At 41.8% G+C, this 24979-nt stretch overlaps 1 protein-coding gene across 11 annotated transcripts in view; it reads right to left on the bottom strand.

Annotated features, from left to right (window-relative positions):
* arvcfb (ARVCF delta catenin family member b) overlaps positions 1–24979 on the bottom strand; it is a 369553-nt gene that overhangs the window by 112407 nt on the left and 232167 nt on the right. For all 11 annotated transcript variants that reach the window (XM_086011973.1, XM_086011979.1, XM_086011978.1 and 8 more), the window contains 2 exons: positions 8421–8579; positions 891–1492 (listed from right to left, as the gene is read on the bottom strand). In XM_086011973.1, coding sequence (XP_085868099.1) covers positions 891–1492; positions 8421–8579 — 761 coding nt within the window. The remainder of the gene's footprint in view (positions 1–890; positions 1493–8420; positions 8580–24979) is intronic.

The following is a 24979-nucleotide window of genomic DNA, read 5'->3' as shown; positions in this document are numbered from 1 at the left end:
AGTGAACTGTTACACCAGCAATTTTTTTTGCAATTAATGTTGTCAACACAGAAAGCACTACTACAGCTAATATTTTGAAAGCATGAATCCATTTGATTGTGTAATCTTGGCTTCAAGGAGTAACGTTTCAAACAAAAACAATGGCAAAATAAACTTCTAACCCCTAAATGAATTTAGTATATTAACTAAATATAGAAGAACATTGTAGTTAATGTATTTGAGACATCTATTCCTGGGGGGTGGGAGGGGGAAGAGAGAAATAATCAATACTTCATCAACAATCTTATTACCTTGATAGATTGCCATTTGCACAGTGAAGAGTCATTGAATTGGAAAGCGAACTGTGCGTATAGAGGGTACTAATAATAGGACACCAAACTCAATCCTTACTCTGACCCTCCAGAAATATCACGGAGAAAGAGTAAAACTAACAAAAGGTGGAAAGAAAAGTACAAGCACAGCAGATTAACTAACCAAGGGAAAGCACCACTATATTGGTCAAAACTGATACAGGAAACTCTCTTTTTACCGGCACCGAAATATCCAGAAATCTCTCAACCAGCAAAATTCAGGAGTAGGTTCAGCTAAGTTTTTATTATATATTAGTGGCCATGTAACCGGGGTTGCTGCACCTGTTGCCGTGCAACAGGGACTCCTGAATCTGTGGCCGTGTAACCGGGACTCCTGCACCTGTGGCCGTGTACGGGGCTCTCGTACCTTGGTAAGTATACCTCTCTGTAATCCGGACTTTTTGATCAACCGGCACCACGCCGGTCCCGGATAAAAAAAGAGTTTCCTGTATGTTGTCAATCACACTTTGGACATCTACAATGTATTGCAGCATCCATGGTGAAAGATTGCAGGTATCATTACAAGAGTCAAATTCTGACCTCCTTGGTCTCCTTCCATTAGCCCTCATGGGTGCCCTTCGACCTATTGTGGAGTAATCTGGTTCTGGTTCCGGCTCGCCATCCAGTTCATACCCATCGTCATCGGGTCCTAGACTTCTATGGTCATCTTCAAGTCCATAAGGTTCTGGCTGGAACCGTTCTGGTTGAGATTGGCTCAGGTCAACACTGCCATCTGGTTGCACTTGTGGCTGGGCAACAGCATACTTGTTTCTACTTGGCAATGTGTAACTTTCATCTGGTCTGTAGTTGTCACGTGGCATGTAAGTGTAACGGGGGCGGTAATGAACTCCTCGCGACAGGCTCCCGTAGTTATCAGATACATCTGCAAATCCATCCTGGCCAGTGTATGAACGGTACAGGTCATGGTGATTCTCATACGAATCTGGATAGTTGTTGTAGACTCTGTTTAAAGTAGAATTCGCCTGTGGTGTGATGTAACGGTCTCCATTTTTCATGTATCTTCTGTCAATGGAATCTGTACAACTGCCAGCAGGCGATGACCCATCTGCAGGCAATCCATCTGGTCCAAGTGGCACTTGACGTACCGTTCGGGTGGTCACAGTTTTAACCACTTTAGTAACCTGCAAACACAAAATTTATACAAATATTGATTGGTACATGAGCAAGAACTTCACAGAGTGTGTAATATTAATCTCGCCACAAACATACACAGCCACACAAAAAGGGAAACCAGATTTAGGGATGTATTGATCAATGCATAGAAACTGCTGTACCACAGGAAGTAAACATTTGGAAAGTAGTGTTTATGCTAAACAATCCTCTGGATACCTAATGAAGGTTTTGTACAAGTGTTTTAAATGCCTTGTAGTGCAAGGGCTGATGTGAAATTTGTTTTTCTGTTGTAAAATTGTAATCAACTGTGAACACACAAAAAGGAGCAATCTAACTGCTGTAAATGCAGGTGAACCAGAGAGATATAATGGACAAATGATTATTAGGCAGTAAATACATTAAATTCTGTAGATTTTAGTGAAGGATTCACTGCAGTCTCAACCATCCTAGGCTACTTAAGGAAGTGGCCCTAGAAATAGTAGATGCATTGCTGGTCATCTTCCAAAATTCTAGAGACTCTGGAACAGTTCCCATGGATTGGAGGGTAGCTAATGTAACCCCACTATTTAAAAAGGGTGGTAGAGAAAAAACGGGGAATTACAGACCGGCAAGCCTGACATCGGTAGTGGGGAAAATGCTAGAGTCCATTATAAAAGATTTAATAGCAGAGCACTTGGAAAACAGTGACAGGATCGGACAAAGTCAACATGGATTTACAAAAGGTAAATCGTGCTTGACTAATCTACTGGAATTTTGAGAGGATGTAACTGGTAAAATAGATAGGGGAGAACCAGTGGATGTGGTGTATTTGGACTTTCAGAAGGCTTTCGATAAGGTCCCGCATAAGAGATTAGCGTGTAAAGTTAAGGCACATGGGATTGGGGGCAAGGTACTGACGGAGAGAGAACTGGTTGGCAGACAGGAAGCAAAGAGTTGGAATAAACAGGTCTTTTTCCGAGTGGCAGGCAGTGACTAGTGGGGTGCCGCAGGGATCGGTCCGAGGACTCCAGCTAGTCACAATATATATGAATGATCTAGACGAGGGAACTAGATGTAATATCTCCAAGTTTGCAGATGACACAAAGCTGGGTGGGCGTGTGTTGTGGGGAGGATGCCGAGAAACTCCAGTATGCACCAGGGAAAAAACCACGTAGAACTGAATTCCCAGTTCCTGCAAAATCAAACACTGCGCAAGACAAACATGATCATATACTTCCTATAGCTGGTCATTCATCATTCCAATTTAATAAACAGTTTAGGCATGGACAGAACTATAACTCTGTCTTGCTGTCCATTATAGCAGGGAGGCAAGTCCATCATGGTCACCACAAAGGGCAGCAACTGCTCCCATGCAGAAGGTAAACTGAATTGCACCCTATCTGCTCAAATGTTAAAGGTTAAAGATATTCAACTTCGGAGCCAGATGACTGACTAAACAGATGTTAATCACTAATAAATAATTGCTTTCACACATGTATTAAGAACGCACTTCATTTTGTTGATCCGTACAAGCAAAAACTAGTGCTGGTTAGCAAGTCAAACCTTCAGCTTAGGGGCATCAGAATATTTTTGACACAAATACTGGTCTTACGGCTCTAAAAATGTCAATACAAAGATATTGCAACTGTGCATCCAACATTTAGCCTTCTTCACTTACTTTTGTTCATAGCATAAACAATAATGGCATACATGTTAATTTATTAACAGGACTAAACACAAAAACCCAAAAAATATTGATACAGGGTTAATTATTTTTAAAAGAAACACGTCGGGTCAAGTTCGACAGTAACTGGTCGCGTCTCCAACCAGGGTCTCCGTAACTGTCACCGGGTGATAGTTGTGCCGTGTAATGGTTTTTCAACTTTTTTTTAATGTCAATTCAATTTTAATTTGCCATATGTAACCAGTACTAGTACAAGTACAATGGAATGCTTACTCCCCGTAGGGACACGTCAGCTATTCTTACAGCGCCGTGTTCAGAAAGTCAGTTCAATGGCTTCCAGTGGCAGTGGGAGCACGATGTCCCTCAGCCGCTCCGTCCACCTCGTCACAGCGGCCTCCTCCTCACTGCTGCCGGCTCCACGTGTGGTGGCCTGCTTCTCCCGCTCACGATCTGACCTCTGGCCGCCATGCCCGGCTCCCCCCCCCATCCCAGTCGGACTGCGAGCTTCCTGCCATGGAGCTGCCGGCCAACGTGCTGCATCGGGTCGTCGTGGCTGCTGCTCGCCGCGCTGCGCTGCCTCCGCCCGACTCGCCGAACACTTTGCTCCGGTTGCGGGAGCGAGCGGGCCACCCGAAGCAGGGAGAGCGTGCTAGCACCGGACCGTCTCAGCCGCCACCTTGACCAGTGTAGGTGTAGGAGTAGATACGGGATTTCACAGATGCGAGGCGGTCACTTGGCATGAGCTTATGTAAAAGCAACTCAATCAAGTGGCTAAGATGCAGTGCAAAGGTCCAGCTGTTCCTTTCTTTCACTGATCAAAACATAGGCTCCTTTTTCTCGTTTCACAGCTGGGTGATTAATGTTCTAAATATTCCTATGCTCTTAAAATCAAAGCAAAGTTAGGGAATAGATGCATCACAAAATCACCCCAGAGTTTCCCCATCAACAGCATTTTAAATTCATGTAAGCGCCTATACAAAACTTGCCATAAATTACTGCATAAAATGTACAGTGCAAGATATGACTTTTTCTGGATAGGTTTCCAGTTACCAAGTTAGTATTCTCACCCTAAATCAAGGCGTGGTTGCCAGATGCACAAGTATTAATCTATACGACACAGAATCAAACGGTTATTCACTAATAATATTCATTACTGTTTCAAATCAGAATAATGGGCAGTCTGGGAACAATATTACAAGGGTTTTTTATTGACTGAGCAGTGTATTAAGAAACAGACTGGCTGGGTGATGCAACATTTCCTGACCATCAGCCAAAGGTTTGCAAATCATCAAATAATGAAGCTTTATCCAAGAACAGACATTCCACAGCTCAGAACGTTGGACAGCAAGTAACAATTTGCAGAACAGAATCGTGAAAAGTATGTAAAAGTCCATTAAAAATATGAACATCGCATCAGTCTACAAACTGGAATCTTCACTAAACTTGCATAATTGTGTGTGGGAGGGGCATGTCATTTAGGGGGCATGTCATTTAGGGTGCAGTTATATTGCAACTTTTGCAGTATTGCACTCGTGCTCAGTCTTTGCTCAGCAGTGAGTGACATGAGTGGCAATAACAGTCTAACTTCAGTCAGGTCCTAGCTGGATGCTGAAGCAGAGCGAGACCTGCACTGGGAGACAGTCACATGATGCTTCAGCTGGACATGGCACGGAATGCAGTTACAGTTAGACCTCTTGGTCACTGTTAAACTGACGCAGAGCTTGTTTGTGTTTTGGTTGTACACACACTCCCACTAACACTCCCTCAAAAAGCATTTAACCTGTTTCCATGCATGCTCAGAGCTCTCTCCTGGACCAACAGGATCTGCAGCCATGCAGCATAAACAAGTGCGCTGCTGGCTGTTAATAGATACTGCAGCTACCGTGACAGCTGGAGACCTTTTTAACAGCTGAGGCACAGCTCCACATGCCTCACAAAGCACGCGTGTTACCATGGCAATGGGCCCTTCCTGTGGAAAACCACCACTAACTCAAGAAAAAATTTAATAAAATGTTTGGATGAGTCCAAGTAAGTGCATTACTCAAAGGATGAATTAAATAACTATGATAGAAATAACTTCTATATTTAGACACACACTCCTTGGCTTCTCTTATTAATTAAAGACAACATTACATGCAGATAAGTTGACAGAGGGGTCACAACAGCAGTTTCAGAGTCTGGAAACGGAGCATAGCAAATTATACTGGCCTTAGTCCAATACTGTGGCTCAGATTTTGGCAATGACAAATGAATGTACGGTGCAAGCAGCAGGTCTGCACATCTGCGTGCAGACAATGATCATCGATTCCCTGCTCATGTGCACAAAAAAACTCAAGGTGCCTCACCAGACGAGCCACCTCTGGGAGATGCCAATATAGTATTAGTTTTGTAGCTTAAGATATGCATTTACAATGTGATTTTTAATATTACATGCCCCTGGCTCTCTGAATCACAAATTCCAAAAAACCGTGCTACTCTGCCAGGAAGTCACTTCAATTCGGACTGGTAAAAGGTATGAGGGCTGAATGTCCCCGCCAGCGATAGGTGATGCATCGCACACCCACTTATAATTTTTTTTTTAATGTACAGGAAACTTTGTTATCCGGAGGCTAACTGTCCGGAATGCTCGAGCCACCAGCAAAAATCAGGAGCCGTTTTTGTTAGGTTTTTTTTCTTCTCGTAGGTTTTTTTTCTTCTCGTTGCTTTTTTCCTCAACAGTCAAGCTCTGCAAGGTCTGCTGAAGCTGTTGCTAAGCTACAGAGACGTTACGACTGTTTAGAAGCTGTTGGGTTTGTTGACAGATACGGAGCTCAAAAGCTTCCGTATCTTGCAACATTAGCACTGGAGTGTCCGGCAGTTTTGAGGGAACGGCAACAGCTCGGTCCCGGATAGCACAAAGTTTCCTGTAAAAGAATAGTTACCTTTAACTTGCAACATACTACAGCAAGCATTTTTTTTTTTTTTTTTTTTAATTTGCTAAATTGTGTATGAGACCAATCTAAGCCCAGTATGTGTCACTAAAAAAGCCAATTATTCTTAAATATAAAACAGAAAAGGTTGGAAACACTCAGGTCAGGCAGCAGCTGTGGAAAAAAGAACATTTCATGTCTCTGTGATCTTTCATCCTTGTGATCATCCAATCTGCATTTGATCTCCCCAGTGTAGAGGAGACCGCATCGTGAGCAGCGAATACAGTGTACTAAATTGAAAAAAGTACAAGTAAATCGCTGTTGCACCTGGAAGCAGTGTTCAGGGGCCCTGGATGGTGGGGAGATGGTAGAAGGGCAGGTATTGCATCTCCTGCGCTTGCATGGAATGGTGCCATGGGAAAGGGATCAGCGTGAGGATGACTGAAGAGTGGACCAGGATGTCGTGGAGGAATCGGTCCCTTCAGAACACTGAAAGGGGAGGGGAGGGGAAGATGTGTTGTGTGGTGGCATAGCACTGCAGGTGGAGGTACATTCATTCATCATGCCCACGGCACCTTCCCACACCTGCCCTTTCACCACCTCCCTTCCCATCACCACTCCTTCCAGGTGAAATAGTGATTTAGTTGCACTTCTATACTGTATACACTGCTCACGATGTGGTCTCCTCTACACTGGGGAGGAGAAACGCAAATTGAGTGATCGCTTTGCTGAACACCGCCGTTCAGTCCACAAGCATGACCTTGAGCTTCCGGTTATTTGCCATTTTAATTCTCCGGCCCACTCCCATTCTGTCCTCGTACTTCTACTCCTAGTGTTCCAACGAAGCTCAAGGTACAGCACCTCAGCTTCCAATTAGGTGCTTCACAACTTTCTGGACTCAACATTGTTCACAATAACCACAGATAATAACCACTGCACCCATTTTTCCAGAGAGCAGGTCTGCTGTTGCCATTTACAGCTTATCTAGACCCATCTTTTGTTCTTTTACTTGTTCCACTACCATCCCCTTTTGCCTTGCACCCTCATCCCTTTGGTCATTTAATCACTTTTGCTTCCCCATCACAGACCTTCCCTTTTGTTTGTTCTTTCCTTCCCTCCTCCTCCTCCTCCTCCTCCTCCTCCTCTCCCCCACTTCTTTCCCTGCCTTTGTACTTGCTTAAAAACTGTTAAATCACCAACTTCTTGCAGTTCTGACAAAAAATCAGACCTGAACCGTTAACTCTGTTTCTCTCTCCACAGATGCTGCCTGACCGGCTGAGTATTTCCAGCATTTTCTATTTTTCAAATTTTCCAGCATCCGCAGTGTTTTGCTTTTGTGTTGGCTAATATTAATGTTTTAGCAGCAATAGCTAATGCAACTGTGGGTATTACAGGGATAATGAAAATGTGGAACTGCATAATTGCCTTGCTAGAATTGGTTGATTAGCAGCACCTATTATTAGCTAATTATAGCCAAGTCCCTGAAAAGCTACAATTCTGCAGAGGTAAAATCTGCTGCAAGAAATCAGACTTGCCTGTCATCATGGGGTCAATAGGTTTTGACAGACAGAAATAAAACTGGCACTGACACTCCAAACCCCCAGCAGCATATGGTCTGCAGTTGATCTTCAAGCTGCAGGAGTCACTTCCTGTCGTTCTGTTACATGCCTTTTTTGTGGCAAAGCAGAGCCCTGACCCTGCCGCTTATTCCTTCTAGTACTGAGTAATGCATATTGATCAGGAGCTTTCCCAGTCAACACCCACATAACTGAAGGGAAAGCGATCACAAGCAACATTTCAGGTCAAATATTGGTAACACCATACCATCCTGACATTACCCCTGCTAGTCATAAATCAGGAAGGCTATGTTTACAACACTGAGCAACATAGTGGACCCAACTTCACACTTGACAGACATTTCTCAATATTCACTGAACGCTATCTAAAATGCATCATGATAAAACGATTTAAAAACTTCAGAACACTGCAGGACGCAACTTCTTTTAAAACTAAATTGATCTCATTCTCCAATTAAGTAACTGCTACTTCCTGCTCCATTGTGTCTTAACCAAATTAAATGTGCAATAACCAGATAGAATAAAACAAGATAATCTCACGTCTTAAGAACTAACGGTTAGTGTTAGCATCATTGGTTCCCTTAATATACATTCCCCTTGGGACAACTCAAGTAGAAGAAAACAACAGTTGTTTGCCTCAGGGTGGCACAGTATGCTGTGGAATGGCAGGATGAAAATGAATCAGCTGACGTACCCGAGCAGGAAGGATGGGTGGGAGGGCGTTGACCAGTGGGGCCCCCTCCCAAAAAAAATGGTGCCTCAAGTTAAAAATCTAACAATCTCTTACCTTAGTTTCAGTCCGTCTTGTAGTTCCATCATCTGACGTCACCACAGATACATGGGAGGTGGGCGTGCCTGGGTCCTCTTCAATGGTAACCGTTTCTTCCACTAACTCTTGCGGCTCCTGCATTGTTGCTTTTGAGGTCTGATTACTGGGGATTTGCTCCTGGGAATGAAACATGACATGGAGTAAGCTGCGGCTAATTGTATAGCATATGCTGATGATTATTTTCACGCTGGTGTTGATTAGATCAGTTTTTCTTTTGGGGGGGGGGGGGGGGGGAATACAAGTTCACTTAATAGAATTAAAAGATGCATTACACTGCCACTTTTATGAGGACCTCTTCCTCTCCCATGAATGAGGGTTTTAGTGGCAGAAGCAGGCAAAGTTAGAGTCTTCATAATAGAGCATTATTGTGTCCGAAGCTCAGCTCCAGGATGAATAAAAATCATTTGACTGCCATCGTTTTGACAGTCAAATACTGTAACTTAAAGCTACTGTTACAACTCACTAAATGCCAGAGACGCCCGCTTCGAGAGGCATATCTGGCTTATCAGTCCACGACAAGAACTGTTAGTACTGAAGCAGAAACTCCACCATCTTTATGCTCGGGCCACAAAAGCTGCTCATAAATATTAAGCATCAAACTGAAAGTCCCCAAAAAACACCACTTTCACTTGCCCCGCTCCCCCTCAGCCAGTGCAATAATCAGGAATGGCCCTCCGCGTGTGGATGATAACAGTCAACCCTCACTGCCCAGGAGCTGTTGTGCTATGGGAAACCGCCAATGTACCCATTAATATCCTGGTGAAACCGCCAAATCTTTCCGTGCCATCTGCCACTATTGAAGCAGCGAGACAAAGTTTCCTAGTTGGTTATCTCTGGCACCACCTTATTATGCTGCTTTACTTACAAACAGCGACTGGCCTAGTGGGGTGATAAATTGGAGTATCTGTAGTCACATTCTAAATTTACCAGTGCTGCAGCTACTCCGTTTTGTTACTATACAGATCTATTAATCTCTATTGCTTATTACAAATTTTGTGCACAGCACACAGCATCCTGCAACAATTGTGTAAGGTTTAGTCTAGCATTTTCTGTAATGCTTCTTTGTAACGCCTCATCACAGTCAAACTTATTCTAATCTAGGCAAATTTACTCAGCAGCTTTATTCTACACCTGATTGCGTTCTTCATCCTGTGTTAGGGACTCCCAGCCCTGATCCTCCCGCCCCAACAAGCACTCTCTCTCTCTCTCTGTTACAGCAGGTCATCAACAAGTTATGTTAAAACAAAAAAACAATTGTACGGCTTCAGGTTAGGGTTAATGAGAAAATGTTTAAACATTTTAGACAACGATTGTTATGATTACCAAAACTTACACATTCTGCGCTTGCCTATCCTTTTTTTTAAAAAAAAGATACAAAAAGTGTTTGAAAACGCAGTGTATTTCAACATCGTTGCTCCAAGACCATAGCAATTCCTTAGTGTCTCGCAACTTAAATGGCTAAATAAAGGCAGGGTTCTGAATTGCAGCCTGACTTGTAACTGCCCCAGCACACATTTCAAGAATGCAGAGCAATTATACCTTCCAACCTTAAAGGGGCACACACATGCATCCTATTTATAATATTCCTGACCTTATAAAACCATGCTCTGACTTACTGTAAGCAGCACCACAGGCGATTATGAATAAAGGCCACTAAAAAAGACAAAAATTTATTATCTATGGAATATGTTCCCCAAATCACCAGTAAAAATCCTGGAATACCGCTTGCGTTAAAAGAATATGGCTTGTTCAGTGGCCCAGACAATACATGGTCTGCTGTATTGTGTAACAACCTTATTATAAATATGGTGTTTGCTCTGACTCAGTGAGCAATGATACAGATCAGATGAGCTAAAATAAAGAACTCCCCCAAAAGTAACCAATTCATTATTTTTTTCCCCCAACAGCTAATTATGTGGTTTATGCTACTTCTTGTGAGCAACTATTCTGCACATGTCTCATGCTATCAAGTTCCTTCTACGCTATCCCAAAGAGATACCTAATTAACAGTCAGAAACTGCGGTTACCACATTTGCCTACACAACAGTGACTATTCTTCAAACGTAATTAATTGGTTGTAAACCACTTTGGAATATCGTGATGTTAAACGACTACTGCAATACTATTTTTTTCCCCTCTCATTAGCACATCAACAATGCTAGAGCTTCTCAGATGCTGAATTGTTTTATGTGGCTGACACGTACGCACTGAGAACTCGGTGGAGTGTGCCCGGACTCATTTCACCCAAGACACTTGCATTCAGTACAGAGACTACTTCAGTCTGAACAATGAGTGTAGCATTCAAACCCATAAAAGTGAAAGGATAGTGTGCTCACTCACCTAATCCCCCAACCCTGCAAGTTTACAAAAATTGTTTTTGTTACTTGTTTAGATTAGCAACCCAATCAGAATCCTTGCCAGCCCTGGCTTACATATATACAACTAATCTCACTTCCACATTCATGTTAAGCTTGTTTTTGCATAAAAGGATACTGCACTTCAAACAATAGCATTTAATTCCTACACAATCGCACTTCCTGTTGGAATGCCGGCTATGGACGCTCCCACATTGAATCGTAAACAGTCGCTATATTTTGTACAGAACGAGACACAAGCAGCTCTGCTCGACCACAAAGGAAGCAATCATAGCAGCGAAACCTAGGGTGCTGGCACAAGATTTTACTATAAACAACCTATATAGCATCTTCACAATCAATAGGGGCTCTCCTTAAATAGGGGAGGGGGAAGAGAGAAAAAACTGGTTTGTATTGTGATAAACTGATTAGAATGACAAATGAAACAGGAAATTAACCTCAACCTTCATTGTAACATGGGAAATACTTAATACTGAAGAAAAGCATCAAGGAGTAGACTATGAATAGTCTTGTTTTTGGATCACACTATAAAAATATAAAGAAATATAAGGTACATTTTGTAATTTACTTTAACTTTTGAATAGCTAAAAGTTACTTTCCAAACATATTTCTAATTTAAAAACAAATAGCACATCTCTCAGTGGGGCCACAACAGCTTGGTGCAAACTTCAATGCTCAGCCATGCTACTGCAAGGACTTGTATAGATCAGGGCTTAGTAAATACTGCAAGTTCGACTACCTTTAGCTCCATAAAGAACATAGCAATAGCCAGTGCTGGTCACCAGGACACCAAGTCCTGGAGGCAGTGCAGAATACAGCCCGAAGACTGATCCCGAGTAATTGACGCACAACTTCAGGAAATAAGACTTGAAAGACTTGGACTTTTTAGCCTTGATAGCTGACTGAAAAGGTGCTGAAAAGTGCTTCACAAAAAGGTATGCCAGATAGCAAACACCAGAGCATGAAAATCTGATTATTACTTCAAATAAATCTGCAACAGCTGCTTAAAGGGCACAGATTCAAATGAGCAAAAAGCAGATTTACGACCAATAACATGCAAGTTTTCACACAAACAAACAATCAATGCATGGAAGTGGACTACTGGCTGAGATAGTGGAGGCAATAATGCCAAAAGCATTCAACAGTGGCATGCCATGATGGGGTGCTATAAGCTCTTTCTGGATGGAATATAGGTATGACCAGTAATCTAAGAAATATAAAGAAAGACTTGCATTTATCTAGCGCCTTTCAAGACCTCACGACGTCCCAAAGCACTTCACAGCCAATGAATTATTTTTGAAGTGTAGTCACTGTTGCAGTATGGGAAATATGCTACATCAAGAATGAACATCACCATGTAATCTTAAAGATAAACCATTGTTAGTATTTATAAAGAAACGGGCAAGGCTTTTTTTGGAGGCAGGTGGGAGGGAAGAGGAGCATTTATAAATCTCCTTTAAATACATTGTCACGATAGATTACTTCACTCCTAATTATCAAGAATACTGAAGTTAACTTTGTAAACATTTGCAAATTCAAAGAATAATGCATGCAATCTAACAGGTGACCATTTCTCCACAAAAGAGAGTTTATTGGACAGTTTGTATTTCTCAAACAGATGGAACAAAGTACCTATTGTTTGCCAAGTTAGTTACAAATAAACCAGTTGGTTTCAAATCCTACATAGTACAATATATGAAACATAATTTTCCAGCTATCAACAAAAGCAAGCAGATAACTCTACAGTGCGCCTGCTAAACAGAACATAACATTCTTGATTTTACTTAAGCAGGCATCAATCGGATCTTCACTGTTTCAAGTGATTTTTCAAGTCTGTTGACAACGAGTCTAACAATTGTTCGCTGAAGACCTAACCGTCTGCTGGGGGGTCTGAAAAACATCAAGCTGCAAATTCTGCTTCTCACGAGACCATCAAGTCTCAGCCAACATTTTCAGGAACCTTGTTTGGGGACAGCTGAAAGATCTTTGGCATGAAGTTTTAATTATTTCTTGAATGCCAAAATACACGAGACCCACGAGAGATCAACACAAACAGTACACAAGAGTGCTACACACAAAAAAAATCATCAACACCTTGTTTCTTTTAAGAAGTTACTTCAACTTGGATAACATATATTCTCTTTTGGAATAGTAGGCAGTATAGCAGAGTGTATGCGAAGATATTCAAATCTATTGATCCGGAGCACCCCAAAAGACAAAGAAATTACTGGGTGCCAGTTAAATCACAAATTTCCCATCACTTGATCTAGTGACTATTGCTGAACCTTTGAAGGGACAGATTTGCAAGCAACAAATGCCTGTGAGAGACACTTCCACAAACAGCAGTAGCAGTGTTTAAAACATTACAGCTGGTTCACTAAGTAACCCCCTTGGCTGGGAATCCAGCCACTGAAACTCATGCAAATCAGTGCTACTTGAGTTTATATTGAGTTTATTTTGAGAGCCTTGGGGTTTTGATTGGACGGTTTTTCGCACAGCTACATTAATGATGAAAAAGCAAGCCTTGCCTTTCTATAGCGCCTTTCACAACCTCAGGACGTCGCAAAATGCTTTACAGCCAATCAAGTACTTCTGAAGTGCAGTCCCTGCTGTAATGTAGGAAACATGGCAGCCAATTTGGGCACAGCAAGGTCCCACAAACAGCAATGTGACAACGACCAAATAATCTGTTTTAGTGATGTTGGTTGAGGAATAAACATTGGCCAGGACACTGGGGAGAACTCCCCTGCTGCTCTTCGAATAGTGCCAGGGGATCTTTTACATCCACCAGATAGGACCTCAGTTTAACGTCTCATCCAAAAGACAGCACCTCAGACAGTGCAGCACTCCCTCAGTACTGCACTGGAGTGTCAGCTGAGATTTTATACCCAGGTCTCTCAAGTGGGGCTTGAACCCATAACCTTCTGACTCAGAGGAGAGAGTGTTGCCAACTCAGCCGTGGCTGACAACTAAAGGGATATACCTTCAATCAGAACATCAAGATCTGTGGGCATCAGCAATTTGAGATCTAGAGAAATTAATAGGAACATGGATTTAAAGTTTAAATGTGGCCTAAGGCTCCATAGCTCTCAAAGAGCAGATATTCTGACCTCCTCTTCCCTGCACCTCCACCACACAGCCCCCCCCCCCCCGCCCATTGCTACAAGGAAACCTTTTAAGTCAGTCGAATTGCTTCAGTGAAAATTTGATGAGTCTGAAACTTTTCCTGAGGAAGAAGGAGCATCTCAATTTCATGAATTTTGTCACCAACAATAAATCTTAAATTCAGAGATATTTTCAACAGAATGGGAAATGTTTCAGTAATAAATGAGTCGTTATTCAGCACTTAATTTGGTGAAACTGAAAGTATTGACTTTTGGGGCAATATTCACAAATTTTAGGTGCATTTAATATTCAACATATCTTTATCAGGACCAATGCTCATGACATACAAAAATTGAAAAGCATTACTGCCTTGGTGAACTTCAAACAGGCAGCTGTTGCATTTCTGAAGAATGCTGACTGCTGTCTTAAAATTGTGTTTCACCTCCTGGGGACTATTACCAAGAGTAGCCTCACGATAGCAATTCAAGAAGTGAGAAAGTAATAGGACATTTCAAATGTCACCTTTATTTAAAGACGATGGGGGGAAAAAAATCAATCTAAAAAGAGAGTTGTGATGCCTGAAGTGATATCTAATGAGGCTTTCCTTCATTTTAGAGCACGTTGAAGCTGTTCCACTCATTTTCATCTGAAACAGTGGGCATCATTAAGGAAGCCTTCCACTGCTAAAAATGAGCACTTCATTAGCGTGTGGAGATGTTCAGATTATTTGCGTTTGTCAGCCATGGCTCAGTGGGTAGCACTCACTTCTGAGCCAGAAGGTTGTGGGTTCAAATCCCACTCCAGAGACTGGAGTACAAAAATCTAGGCTGACACTGCAGTGCTGAGGGAGTGCAGCCTTTCATTAAACTCTCTCAAGTGGATGCAAAAGATCCGATGGCACCATTTCGAAGAAAAGCAGGGGAGTTATCCCAGCTGTCCTGGTCAATATTTATCCCTTAAATCAACATTAATAAAAACAGATTATCTGGTCATTATCACATTGCTGTTTGTGTGCGCTTGCTGTAATTGCCCAATGTCCCCAATGCTACAATTCCCCAGCGTCTTTCTGACCTGTTCTAGGCAATTTGGGAAGTTACTGAGTACACAGAATGCTCAGAAAATGGTGGGAAATTTGTTCATCACCCATTCCATGATCTCATATACTTGCAGCTAGTTCAATAAAATTGAAATTGCTCCTTACCATCCCACTTAACTGTTGCAAACCATATTTGCAGTTTCAAAAGTAGTCTGCTAACGCAAGGTCTTGGGTTTAAAGCACGAGATTAAGGAAGGCTTGAACAAAAAGTTTGGGCATTCCTAGTATCAAAAGCCAACAAAGGTGACTTTCATACTCTAGCTTCTGCCAGATGGTGAGTTGTCCATCTTCACAGGGCTGTCAAGCAAGCTAAGGAATTGGGGGAGGGGGAGAAAGAAAGAATAGAAACCTGCGTGTCACATTTCAGTTCCCCTTGGTCTATTGGCCACAATCTTGCATTAGCAAAGTTACAGCATGCAGCCCAAAAGGAAAAGCAGAGACAGAACCAAATTTGACAGACCAGCCATACACAGTCCACCTTCATTAGCCGAGGCATAGAATATAAGAGCAGGGGGGTTATGATGGAGCTGTACAAAACGCTGGTGAGGCCACAGCTGGAGTACTGTGTGCAGTTCTGGTCGCCTCACTATAGGAAGGATGTGATTGCTTTGGAGAGGGTGCAGAGAAGATTCACCAGGATGTTACCTGGGATGGAGCGCCTCAGCTATGAAGAGAGGCTGGACAGGCTGGGGTTGTTTTCCTTGGAGCAAAGAAGGCTGAGGGGGGACCTGATTGAGGTGTACAAAATGATGAGGGGCATAGATAGGGTAGATAAAGAGGAACTTTTCCCCTTAGTAGGGGGGTCAATAACAAGGGGGCATAGATTCAGGGTAAGGGGCAGGAGATTTAGAGGGGATTTGAGGAGGAACTTTTTCACCCAGAGGGTGGTTGGAATGTGGAACTCAATGCCTGAAAGGGTGGTGGAGGCAGGAACCCTCACAACATTCAAGAAGCATTTGGATGAGCACTTGAAATGCCATTGCATACAAGGCTATGGACCAAATGCTGGAAAATGGGATTAGACTGGACAGGGATGGATGGGCGGCGCAGACACGATGGGCCGAAGGGCCTCTTTCTGTGCTGTAAAACTCTATGACTCTATAACCTCCTTTAGCAAAGCAAGCTTTTAAGAAGAGCTCCAATTTGCTGATTTCAAACACAGCCTTCCTGACCTCCCCCCAACTATTTCACAAATTTAAACACAATTCATTAAGGGCCATTAACACAAGATGGTGCCCGGGCAATACAAAATAAGACTATTATTTTCAAAATTTGCACGACAAATTTTCAGGCTTCTGTTAACAATTATCCATTGGCTGCAGAGCATGTTGCTTATAACTAACATTCCACAGATCACTCACATACATAGCGTGTCTGTATTCACTATGTGGAAATAATCAGGCACATAAGCACAGCTGCTTTGCTGCTTGGTCTGCACATCTTACATTTGGTGCACCAGCTAAGAGGTTTATGAGCAAAGCAGCAACAGAGGCACTGTCACCAGGAATGTCTGGATTATACCTCAAACATGTCTTGAAATAGTTATAACAGGTTTAAAAAAATGGAAGAAACAGGCATTCAGCCAATCATTTCAGAGGCTGAGAGAATTGGTTATGGGCTCTCTACTACCTATGTAATCCCTCAAAGGAAATGTCTGCTTAAGTACTCCTTGATTTCAAGAGGTAATCAAGCAAATCTCCAGAATATTCTCACCATTCAAACTTGGCCTGTTGCCTATTATACATAACCTTCTTCCATCTTCTCCTCCCTATCCTAATTAGCAGAGGATGATCATGTTCTGTAGAGCATTTGATCTTGGACTACACCCACCCCCAGAACCTTTTGAAGAAGCCGAGCCATACCACTTCACTTGCTTTTGTGGGGAATATGCTCACATATCAACCACTCTGCAGTTGGAGGAGGTTGAAAATAACTCACCAAAAGTAAAATACTTATTGGCCTGATTTTGCGGTGGTAATGACTGTGAAAGCACCAGCGCTCACAATCGTTATCCCTTTGAAACTGACAGCAACTTCAGATTTTAGCACGTGTGCAGATAAACACAGAAATCCTGAAGTTGATCAGTCACTCCCTGCATCGCCACAGGTTGTGCTGTGGAACTCTCCAGAGCTGCAATCAGTGAAATCACTTGAACTGACAAAATCTTCCCCTTTTATGATGGGATATCGCAGTTTAAAAAAACCTCAAACATTAAGCCTTGTTGAAAAAGGTGTAACTGGGTTTATAACTGCATACTGACTACTGAACAACTGTTAAGCCTTGAAAAACTACTTTTATATTTGTAGAGTGTCAAATTTTTCCAATATGATTAATTACAAACTGTAATAAAATATATATTTTTTTTATGTTTGCAATATTTCACCTTCTACCTTAATCCCGATTCCCATGTGTACGTCCCAATCTTTATTTCGCTCTGTAAAATTTATTACAAATTAATTATATCTGTGCATATTACTTCCTGGTTTGCAGTCTGTGCAAATTCTTCAATGTGATTGGCTGCTTAGCCAGCTTGATGGCATCACTGTTGCTGGATGCTGATGTCGCTTTATTTGGCACCAGATTCAAGCGAAGGTCGGGAGAGCTGAAAGTGATGCCAGAGATCGCTAGATCTTTGTGGGCAGCTTTCTTCGAGGTCAGCAGCGACTGCCGTTGCTTCGCCGCTGACGGCAAATTCCTGGCCATTATTTATAAGGATCTCCTCTATATACCATGAATTTTGCCCTGAAATTAGTATTCCGAAGATTATGCACTTGCTATTGAATGGATAAGAGCCTTCCACTTCCTGGCCTTTCCACACAACTAGTTTACTGTGTGTTCTAGGGCAGCAACCCGCTAAGACCAAGCTGCCATCGAAGCATTCCATGTGGACAGTTCTCTTGATGCTCAGAAATCAAGTTTTCAATGATATTGGAAGCTGAGCAAAGGATCCTCTTGTCCAAGACTCTTCTGTTGTCCCACAATAAATAGGAACATCCATAACGCTGCAGGGACTAGATCTGGCAGACCTTGGATGTTGGGCTTTCAGCTGAATCCTCGAAGAAATCTTTGCTCATTTAACAAATTCTAGGACCAGTAAGCTGCCTTTGAACCAGACATGTTCTCAGAAACTGGTTCTGCCTTCATTCTGAGCTCTGGAGCTCCCACAGGATGAACTGGAGCTCTGCCCTTTGGAGGAAGATCCCGGTTACAATCATGGACGGCTATCTGTGATCGTTTCTAATATTTCTCTTACCAATTTCTCTCATTTCTATTTCCATCTTTTATTGCATTTGTACTTCTTCGACCCATTTAAAACATTTCTTGACTACCTCTTCTCAAATTCTACAAATTTAGCACAAAAAAAAACTGCGCTGAACTTTGGCATTAATACAGCTGTTGCGGCTTATTAAATGATTGCTGAAGGAAAGTTGGAAATTCACTGAAAACAGAATAAACCACTTGGAATGAGTTAAGAGATAGTAAAAATACTGTAAACACTGAGTAAATACCTGCAAACCCACTTTGGCAGGCCAGCACAGTGTAAACTGCTACTAGCAGGAGGAAATTAAGAGCAGGTAATACTTTGAGCATTCTTGGAAAGGGCAGATGGCATATTGGTACACCAGTATTCTGTGCCAGAATAATATCATAACGGCTCACACATCCAATTCTCCACAGGATAAGCTCTTCAATGTCATGATCTCAGGGAGAAGAATTTCCCAACCGAAAGTGAAGGGAATTGGCAGCTCGTCACTTGGTTCACTCTTGCACCATCTGTCACTGCTTCCCGAGTGGAACCATCAAAGGAGTGCGAGAAAGTCAAATGCCCATCTTATTGGCCAGGGCTGTAATGCAATAAGAGGTGAACAAGAACACAAGAGGGGGCAGTGTCATTACTTGTTTTTGTAGTGTATCTTTCAGAGAGGTATACCCAAGGCACCAAAGCAACTGCCCAAAAATTTAAAAAAGATTAAAGGCATGCAATGTCCATTGCTACTGAATATATTCCAAATTAGTTGTGGTTAAACAGAAATTTTTTGGTTTGAAAGTATTAAAAAATGCAGGACATTTTCAATTCAGCCCATTAATTGCTAAAGCAGTGTGACTATATGGGGGGAGAAACAGCATTTATATTATGCCTCAAGACACAAATGCTCTCAAGAATTTTTACACACAATGACTTACCGTGGCCATTTTGCACACAGCATGATCCCACAAATAGCTATGAGATAATGATAAGTTCTCGGATTTGTTGGTGGTCTTGGTTGATGGGGCAATATTGGTCAGAACTCTCTGCTCTTGGCTCATCTGCACCAGAAGAGATAGACACGTGTTGTGTCGACTGATTTGAAGTACAGTACCTCTAACAACATAGGACTCCTTCAGTACTTCACTGGAGTACTAATTCCTACTCAAATGTGGTGCCACCACATTAGCATAAATATGCCTTTTATGGAACAGTCAAAACTTGAATATGGATTCTGTACGTTTGAGTGTCATCATAGAGAATGCAATGATTAAAACATTCCACCAGTGGTCTATGATCCGGTTAATACTGGTTGTTCATCGAAAATAGTGGGAGTGCACAGCAATGTTCCCCCGAAGGTGCGCGGCGCACCAATCACAAGGTCCCATGCAAGCAGCTCACCAACTGCGGCCGCTGGAACAGATACCGTGCATGTGCTGCAAATTTAAAGGGACTGTGCACCAAAAAATGAGGGAACATTGGTGTACAGTAGACTACAGTAAAGCTGTACCATCTGGGGAAAGCCACCCAATATTTTGTATTTTTCATTCCTCATGGTTGCTGGAGTTTAGATGTTTTCCGCTCATTCCATTTAAACTTCAAAATCAATCTCTACAGTGCCAGAGGTTTGAAATAATCCAATTATCTATTTCAAGCAGAAACAAAGTCCTTTGAAGTCTGAACACAATGGATATATAAAAGGATACTGCAAACTGCATGAAATATTTTATATTTTTTAGCATGTTGACCTAATAATTAACTGCAGGCGAGTTCAGATTAGCGGTGAAAGTATTTCATATTTTACACCTCCCATACAAAACAGATTATTTTCAAGTCTTTTCCCGCCATCTTCCCATAGGTTCCAGTTTGATCAGAGATCAAGAGTAGCTCATCAGTGACAGAGGATGTTATTTTTCCATGAATAAGGTAACACAAAAGCATTCGCAATGCATTCGGTATTTTTGTGTGATACTAATCATGATGTCACAATGACTGGCTTTAAACATAGATTTTGAGCTAGTACAACATAACAAACACCAGTACTAGGATAAGAAATGGAACAATTTTCTGTCTCTTGTCACTTTCAGGCTCTTTTCCAATAACCAAAAAAATTGCAGATGCTGGAAATCTGAAACAAGAACAGAAAATGATTAGAGCACACAGCAATTCAGACAGCATCTAGAGAGAACAGATGAGTTAATGTTTCAATGTAGACACGATCAGAACTCAATGCTGACCAAGGGTCCATACCTGAAAGGTTAACTCATGTTCTCTCAACAGAAGCTGACTGGCTTGTTCGCTGCATGTTTCCAGCACTTTATTTCTTCTTTTACAATGTTCTCTTTTCTGACCCCCTGCTGAGCTCTGCCCTGCAAAAACTCCAACTAAGCCACAACCTGGCCACCAGTATCTTGTGTCATTTACCAGTCATCCCTATCCTTGCCGACCTTCACTGGATTACCACTCCTCAGTGCATAGACTTCAAAATCCTCACCCATGTTCGTAAGTCCTGCTCGGTCAACTCCAGGCATTTGAACTCAGCAGGGGCCATTGCCAAGTTACACTGGTTTATTACACTCAGGCAGGGCGGGGCAGAGGGGGAGTTGGTTGGTAGGTAGGTAACCAGTCTGACTAAAAACTGGCTGTACTCGGGCTTTTAAATTGAGAGCTGTGAAGACCTAAGGCAGTCAAAGAGTAAAGATTGCGAGAAGGATGGAACACAGGAAAGAGGACTTAGTAAATGAACTTTAAGTCAAGCAAGATGACACTGAAGTGGGGTAGCTTACCATGTCCATTTTGATAATATACAAAAAATGTTGGATGGATGACTAAGTAAATCCAGTTCTAACTGTTATTCTTGATGTTCCCCTGTTTGGTAAATAAAGCAGCTGCTTAATTTGTTTCATCTTACCAAGTGATCGCTCGGTCCACCCTCACGCACTGAAGAAGTACACGTGAAAAACACAAGAATCCAATCCAGGTCACAAAGCGATGAAACGATATCCCTGGGTTATGCCAACATACAAGTAAGTATAGAGCAGCAAAAGCAAACTCCCATAAAAGAAAGACATTCAGACCGCTTAAGAGACTTGACAGATCTCACGTAGTATCTTAGGTACATATGATCTATCCCAGTGATGTTGATCACGTCTCGCAACTGATGCCAGCTCATTAGGTTTAATTGTCGAACTTCCTGTGATGGGTGACATACTACTAAATTTCCTCTTGGATGTATACTTGCAGAAAGTGAGTCCGTATATGTACTTATTACTTGATCCTTTCAACTTTATTTGCAGCCTGAAATGACGTCAATTCTGTTTTGATAACCTTTTTGCTGCGCTAATACTGGAACTATTTCCTACGGTTGAATTTGGCTTCTATGGCTATACTTTTTTCTGATTCCCTCTGTCCACCTTTGCCATTTTTTTAAAATTTATTGCTGTATTCTTCCCAGTGGATTCTCATCGTTTTCTGCCCAAGATTTGAGAGTTTGATTTTCTTACTTATTTCCCTTAATGGTGCGCTAGCATTAGACAGATATTTTTCTTCAATCCTGTGGGAAAGGGCATTCCTTCTCATTTTCTTCACCTACTAACCCTCAAAATTACAGTCCCATCACATGAAGATCACTCTCCCCCCTAGGAAGCAACATTTCAGTTTGTACTGGAAAATATATTTTAACAAGCAGTGCAATACCCTTGCAGCAAGCCATACTTCAACAATTCAGATTTCTTCAGGAACTTCAAAAAATGCCTCAAAGTGACTGATGTTTTATATGCTCAGCATAATGGTTAGCAGAGAAATATTGTAGTTTAAAAAGGGCTTCCTCTATATTATACCAGTGAAGATGGATAGCATGTTTCAAATCTGTTGAGACCGAGCTTCGAATCTATGGGAAGCTTTAATAATTTTTCAGGAAAACTACACAATAGGATCTCATTGCAGACACAAACTGAATGGTTTTTCACTCATTAATTCATCACCTTCAACCAGCTTCTTTGTACAAGCTTGCAAATAACATTGAAACCATTGCTGTACTTAATTTGTTCCTCCAACATAATCTAAAAATATTTTGTAAATCCAATAATGAATACATTTTCTTAGTCATGCCTGCCATGTAGGGTAAATTTTCAACAATTTTAGATGTGGCCTACCAATATAGAGCTCCTTTGCTAAAATTGTTAAATTCATTGATGTACTGAAGATACCGCCATTACTCATAAGTACCATCATTAGACCATGACATGCTTGTTAATATTGAAAAAGTCCCAGTGACAACTGATCTGTGATGTCAACGATATCACAATCAATGGTTGTATTCAAATCCACATCTGGGTAGATAGCCTTCTGCATCAATTACATCTCTACACTTTTTACACAGTTCACCATTCAGTTTGTGTCTGCAATGTAATGAGATCCTATTGTGTAGTTTTCCTGAAAATGAGACTGAAACAAAACAGCAACAGGAACTAGTCTGACCAAAGCACAATTTGGACTAATTGCTCACAATTTGATCTATGTGATACTGATGGCAGGTTTTAGATTTTTAAGCTGGGAGGGAGCATGGCCACTTAAATACTGAATCACAGTTTAAAAACAGCAATAAGAGCCTACAGTAAGTCAGGAATTGGATGGGGTGGGAGAGAAACAAGAGTTACCTTTTAAATGTCAGGAATGCGCTCCAGCTCTGAAGCTATATCAGTTGTTACTCCATTCGCCGTGATATTTAAAATGCAGTTCACCCACCACAGTGCTAACTTCACTGTGATTTTAAACTTGACGAGATTTATTTTCTCTTCATTGATCAGTCACACTCCGAACATTATTTGATTAGTGTCAAATGTCCTCGTCTGTGAATCAGTGCTCATTTTTAAGTTCTAAAGGCATTTTATAAATAATGAACAACATTTAAGGTCAAGTTAAATTTTAGACAGTGTACAAAATAAGACTAGAGCTACCAGAAACTGTCAAAATCCTACAGCAATACAAAGTGTTCTTTTTTTAAAAATAGCAAGTGATTTTTTCAAAACTACCATCTGGCTTCATGCAGACTAGCAGCAGGTTAGCCATGTTTTACTGTATTAAAAGCTAAAATTTTCTAATGAACAGCAAATTGCGTGATTTACAAGTAGTCAGACACCGATGATTCATGCATCGTATCAAGGCATGCCGTCTATGACGTGCGAAGATCCGAACCGATAAACTCTATTTATAGCACATCAAAGCAAGAAAAACCAAAACCCCTCCTCTTATTTCACTAATTTCCTACATTTGTGGCAATTATGCCCAATTTGCGATAACTTGGCATCATCTTAACTGTCTAGATAAAACCGCAGACGCACTCCGACCTTAACCGTGCAGTACTTTGATGGTTGGCAGCCGTTTCATTTGGGATTTGTACTCATTCCCCTTCCAAAATGATTCATAAACCATTATAATTTTTTTTATTAACAAAATGTTGCCAAAGCTGCAGTGACAAATTTACACATTAACTGACTGAGTAAACACAGCAATTTTTTTTAAAACTGACCGGAGAAGTATACATATTTCACACCTGCTGTGGAACAGCAGGTGAACTACATTGCCATTTCACCGCCCGCCCGTGACCAAAGATTCAATCTCATCAAGACAAATGTCTGTCTTTAAAAAGGTCCAACAAGAAATTGGTTTGGGCAGTCAGCATCTAGCACCTAAATGGATGTTATTTCACACACAATGAAAATTGTATAACCTGGCAATCTTGTTCAGAACAGCCATGTCTGGCTGGTAGATATGGACAATCTCTGCACAAACCACTGACCACCTTGCCAAGCCCCACCCTCTAATGCAAAACTTCATCAGCTCATGGATTTTTTCTTAAACATTATGATCTCCAAAGCTGCTCAGCTACCCTTCTCATCGCATAAGTGCCATTAGTCTTCCCTCATCCAGCCTCGACCCCCTATCACACTGTAGCTCCGTTCACATCTCTCCGAGTCTTTAGCAGCCTCAACTCCATGAGACCCACTTTCCTGTATTTGACATCACCCAAAAGCAACTCAAACAAACTTTGCTTGCCCTAATGTTCATTAGCATCCTTAACAATTCCCTTCAGACAGGCAAGGTCCCATCCACTTCAAAACTGCCATCATCCCGCTTCTCAAAAAGCCCAGTCTAATACAGACAGCTTCTCCAACTACAATACCATCTCTTTCCCATCAAGTCCTTGATCATGCCGTCACCAACTTTCCTCAATTTTTTTTCATAATTATCTGTTTAAGTCCATTCTGTCCTATTCACAGCACCAAGACCACACTGGTCAAAAAATCCCAGTGACTTCCTCAGTGATTAAAATGGTGGCACATTCACAGAATCACAGAAACCCCACAGTGCAGATTGAGGCCATTTCAGCCCATCGAGCCTGCACCGACACATATCCCACCCTATCCCCGTAACCCCACGTATTTAATCCCCCTAACATTAAGGGTCAATTTATCATAGCCAATCAACCTAACCCGCACATCTTTGGACTGTGGGAGGAAACCGGAGCACCCGGAGTAAACCCACGCAAACACGGGGAGAATGTGCAAACTCCACACAGACAGTCGCCCGAGGCCGGATTTGAACCCGGGTCCCTGGCGCTGTGAGGCAACAGTGCTAACCACTATGCCACCATGCTGCTCCTCCCTCTCTTTCTCAAACTCCTCCATCATCC

This window comes from Somniosus microcephalus, chromosome 19 (assembly GCF_052327205.1).
Source record: "Somniosus microcephalus isolate GS21.2 chromosome 19, FLI_Smic_1.0, whole genome shotgun sequence".
Taxonomy (NCBI): Eukaryota; Metazoa; Chordata; class Chondrichthyes; order Squaliformes; family Somniosidae; genus Somniosus; species Somniosus microcephalus.
The sequence above is the reverse complement of the archived record's forward strand: the minus strand, read 5'-3'. Positions and strand labels throughout refer to the sequence as shown.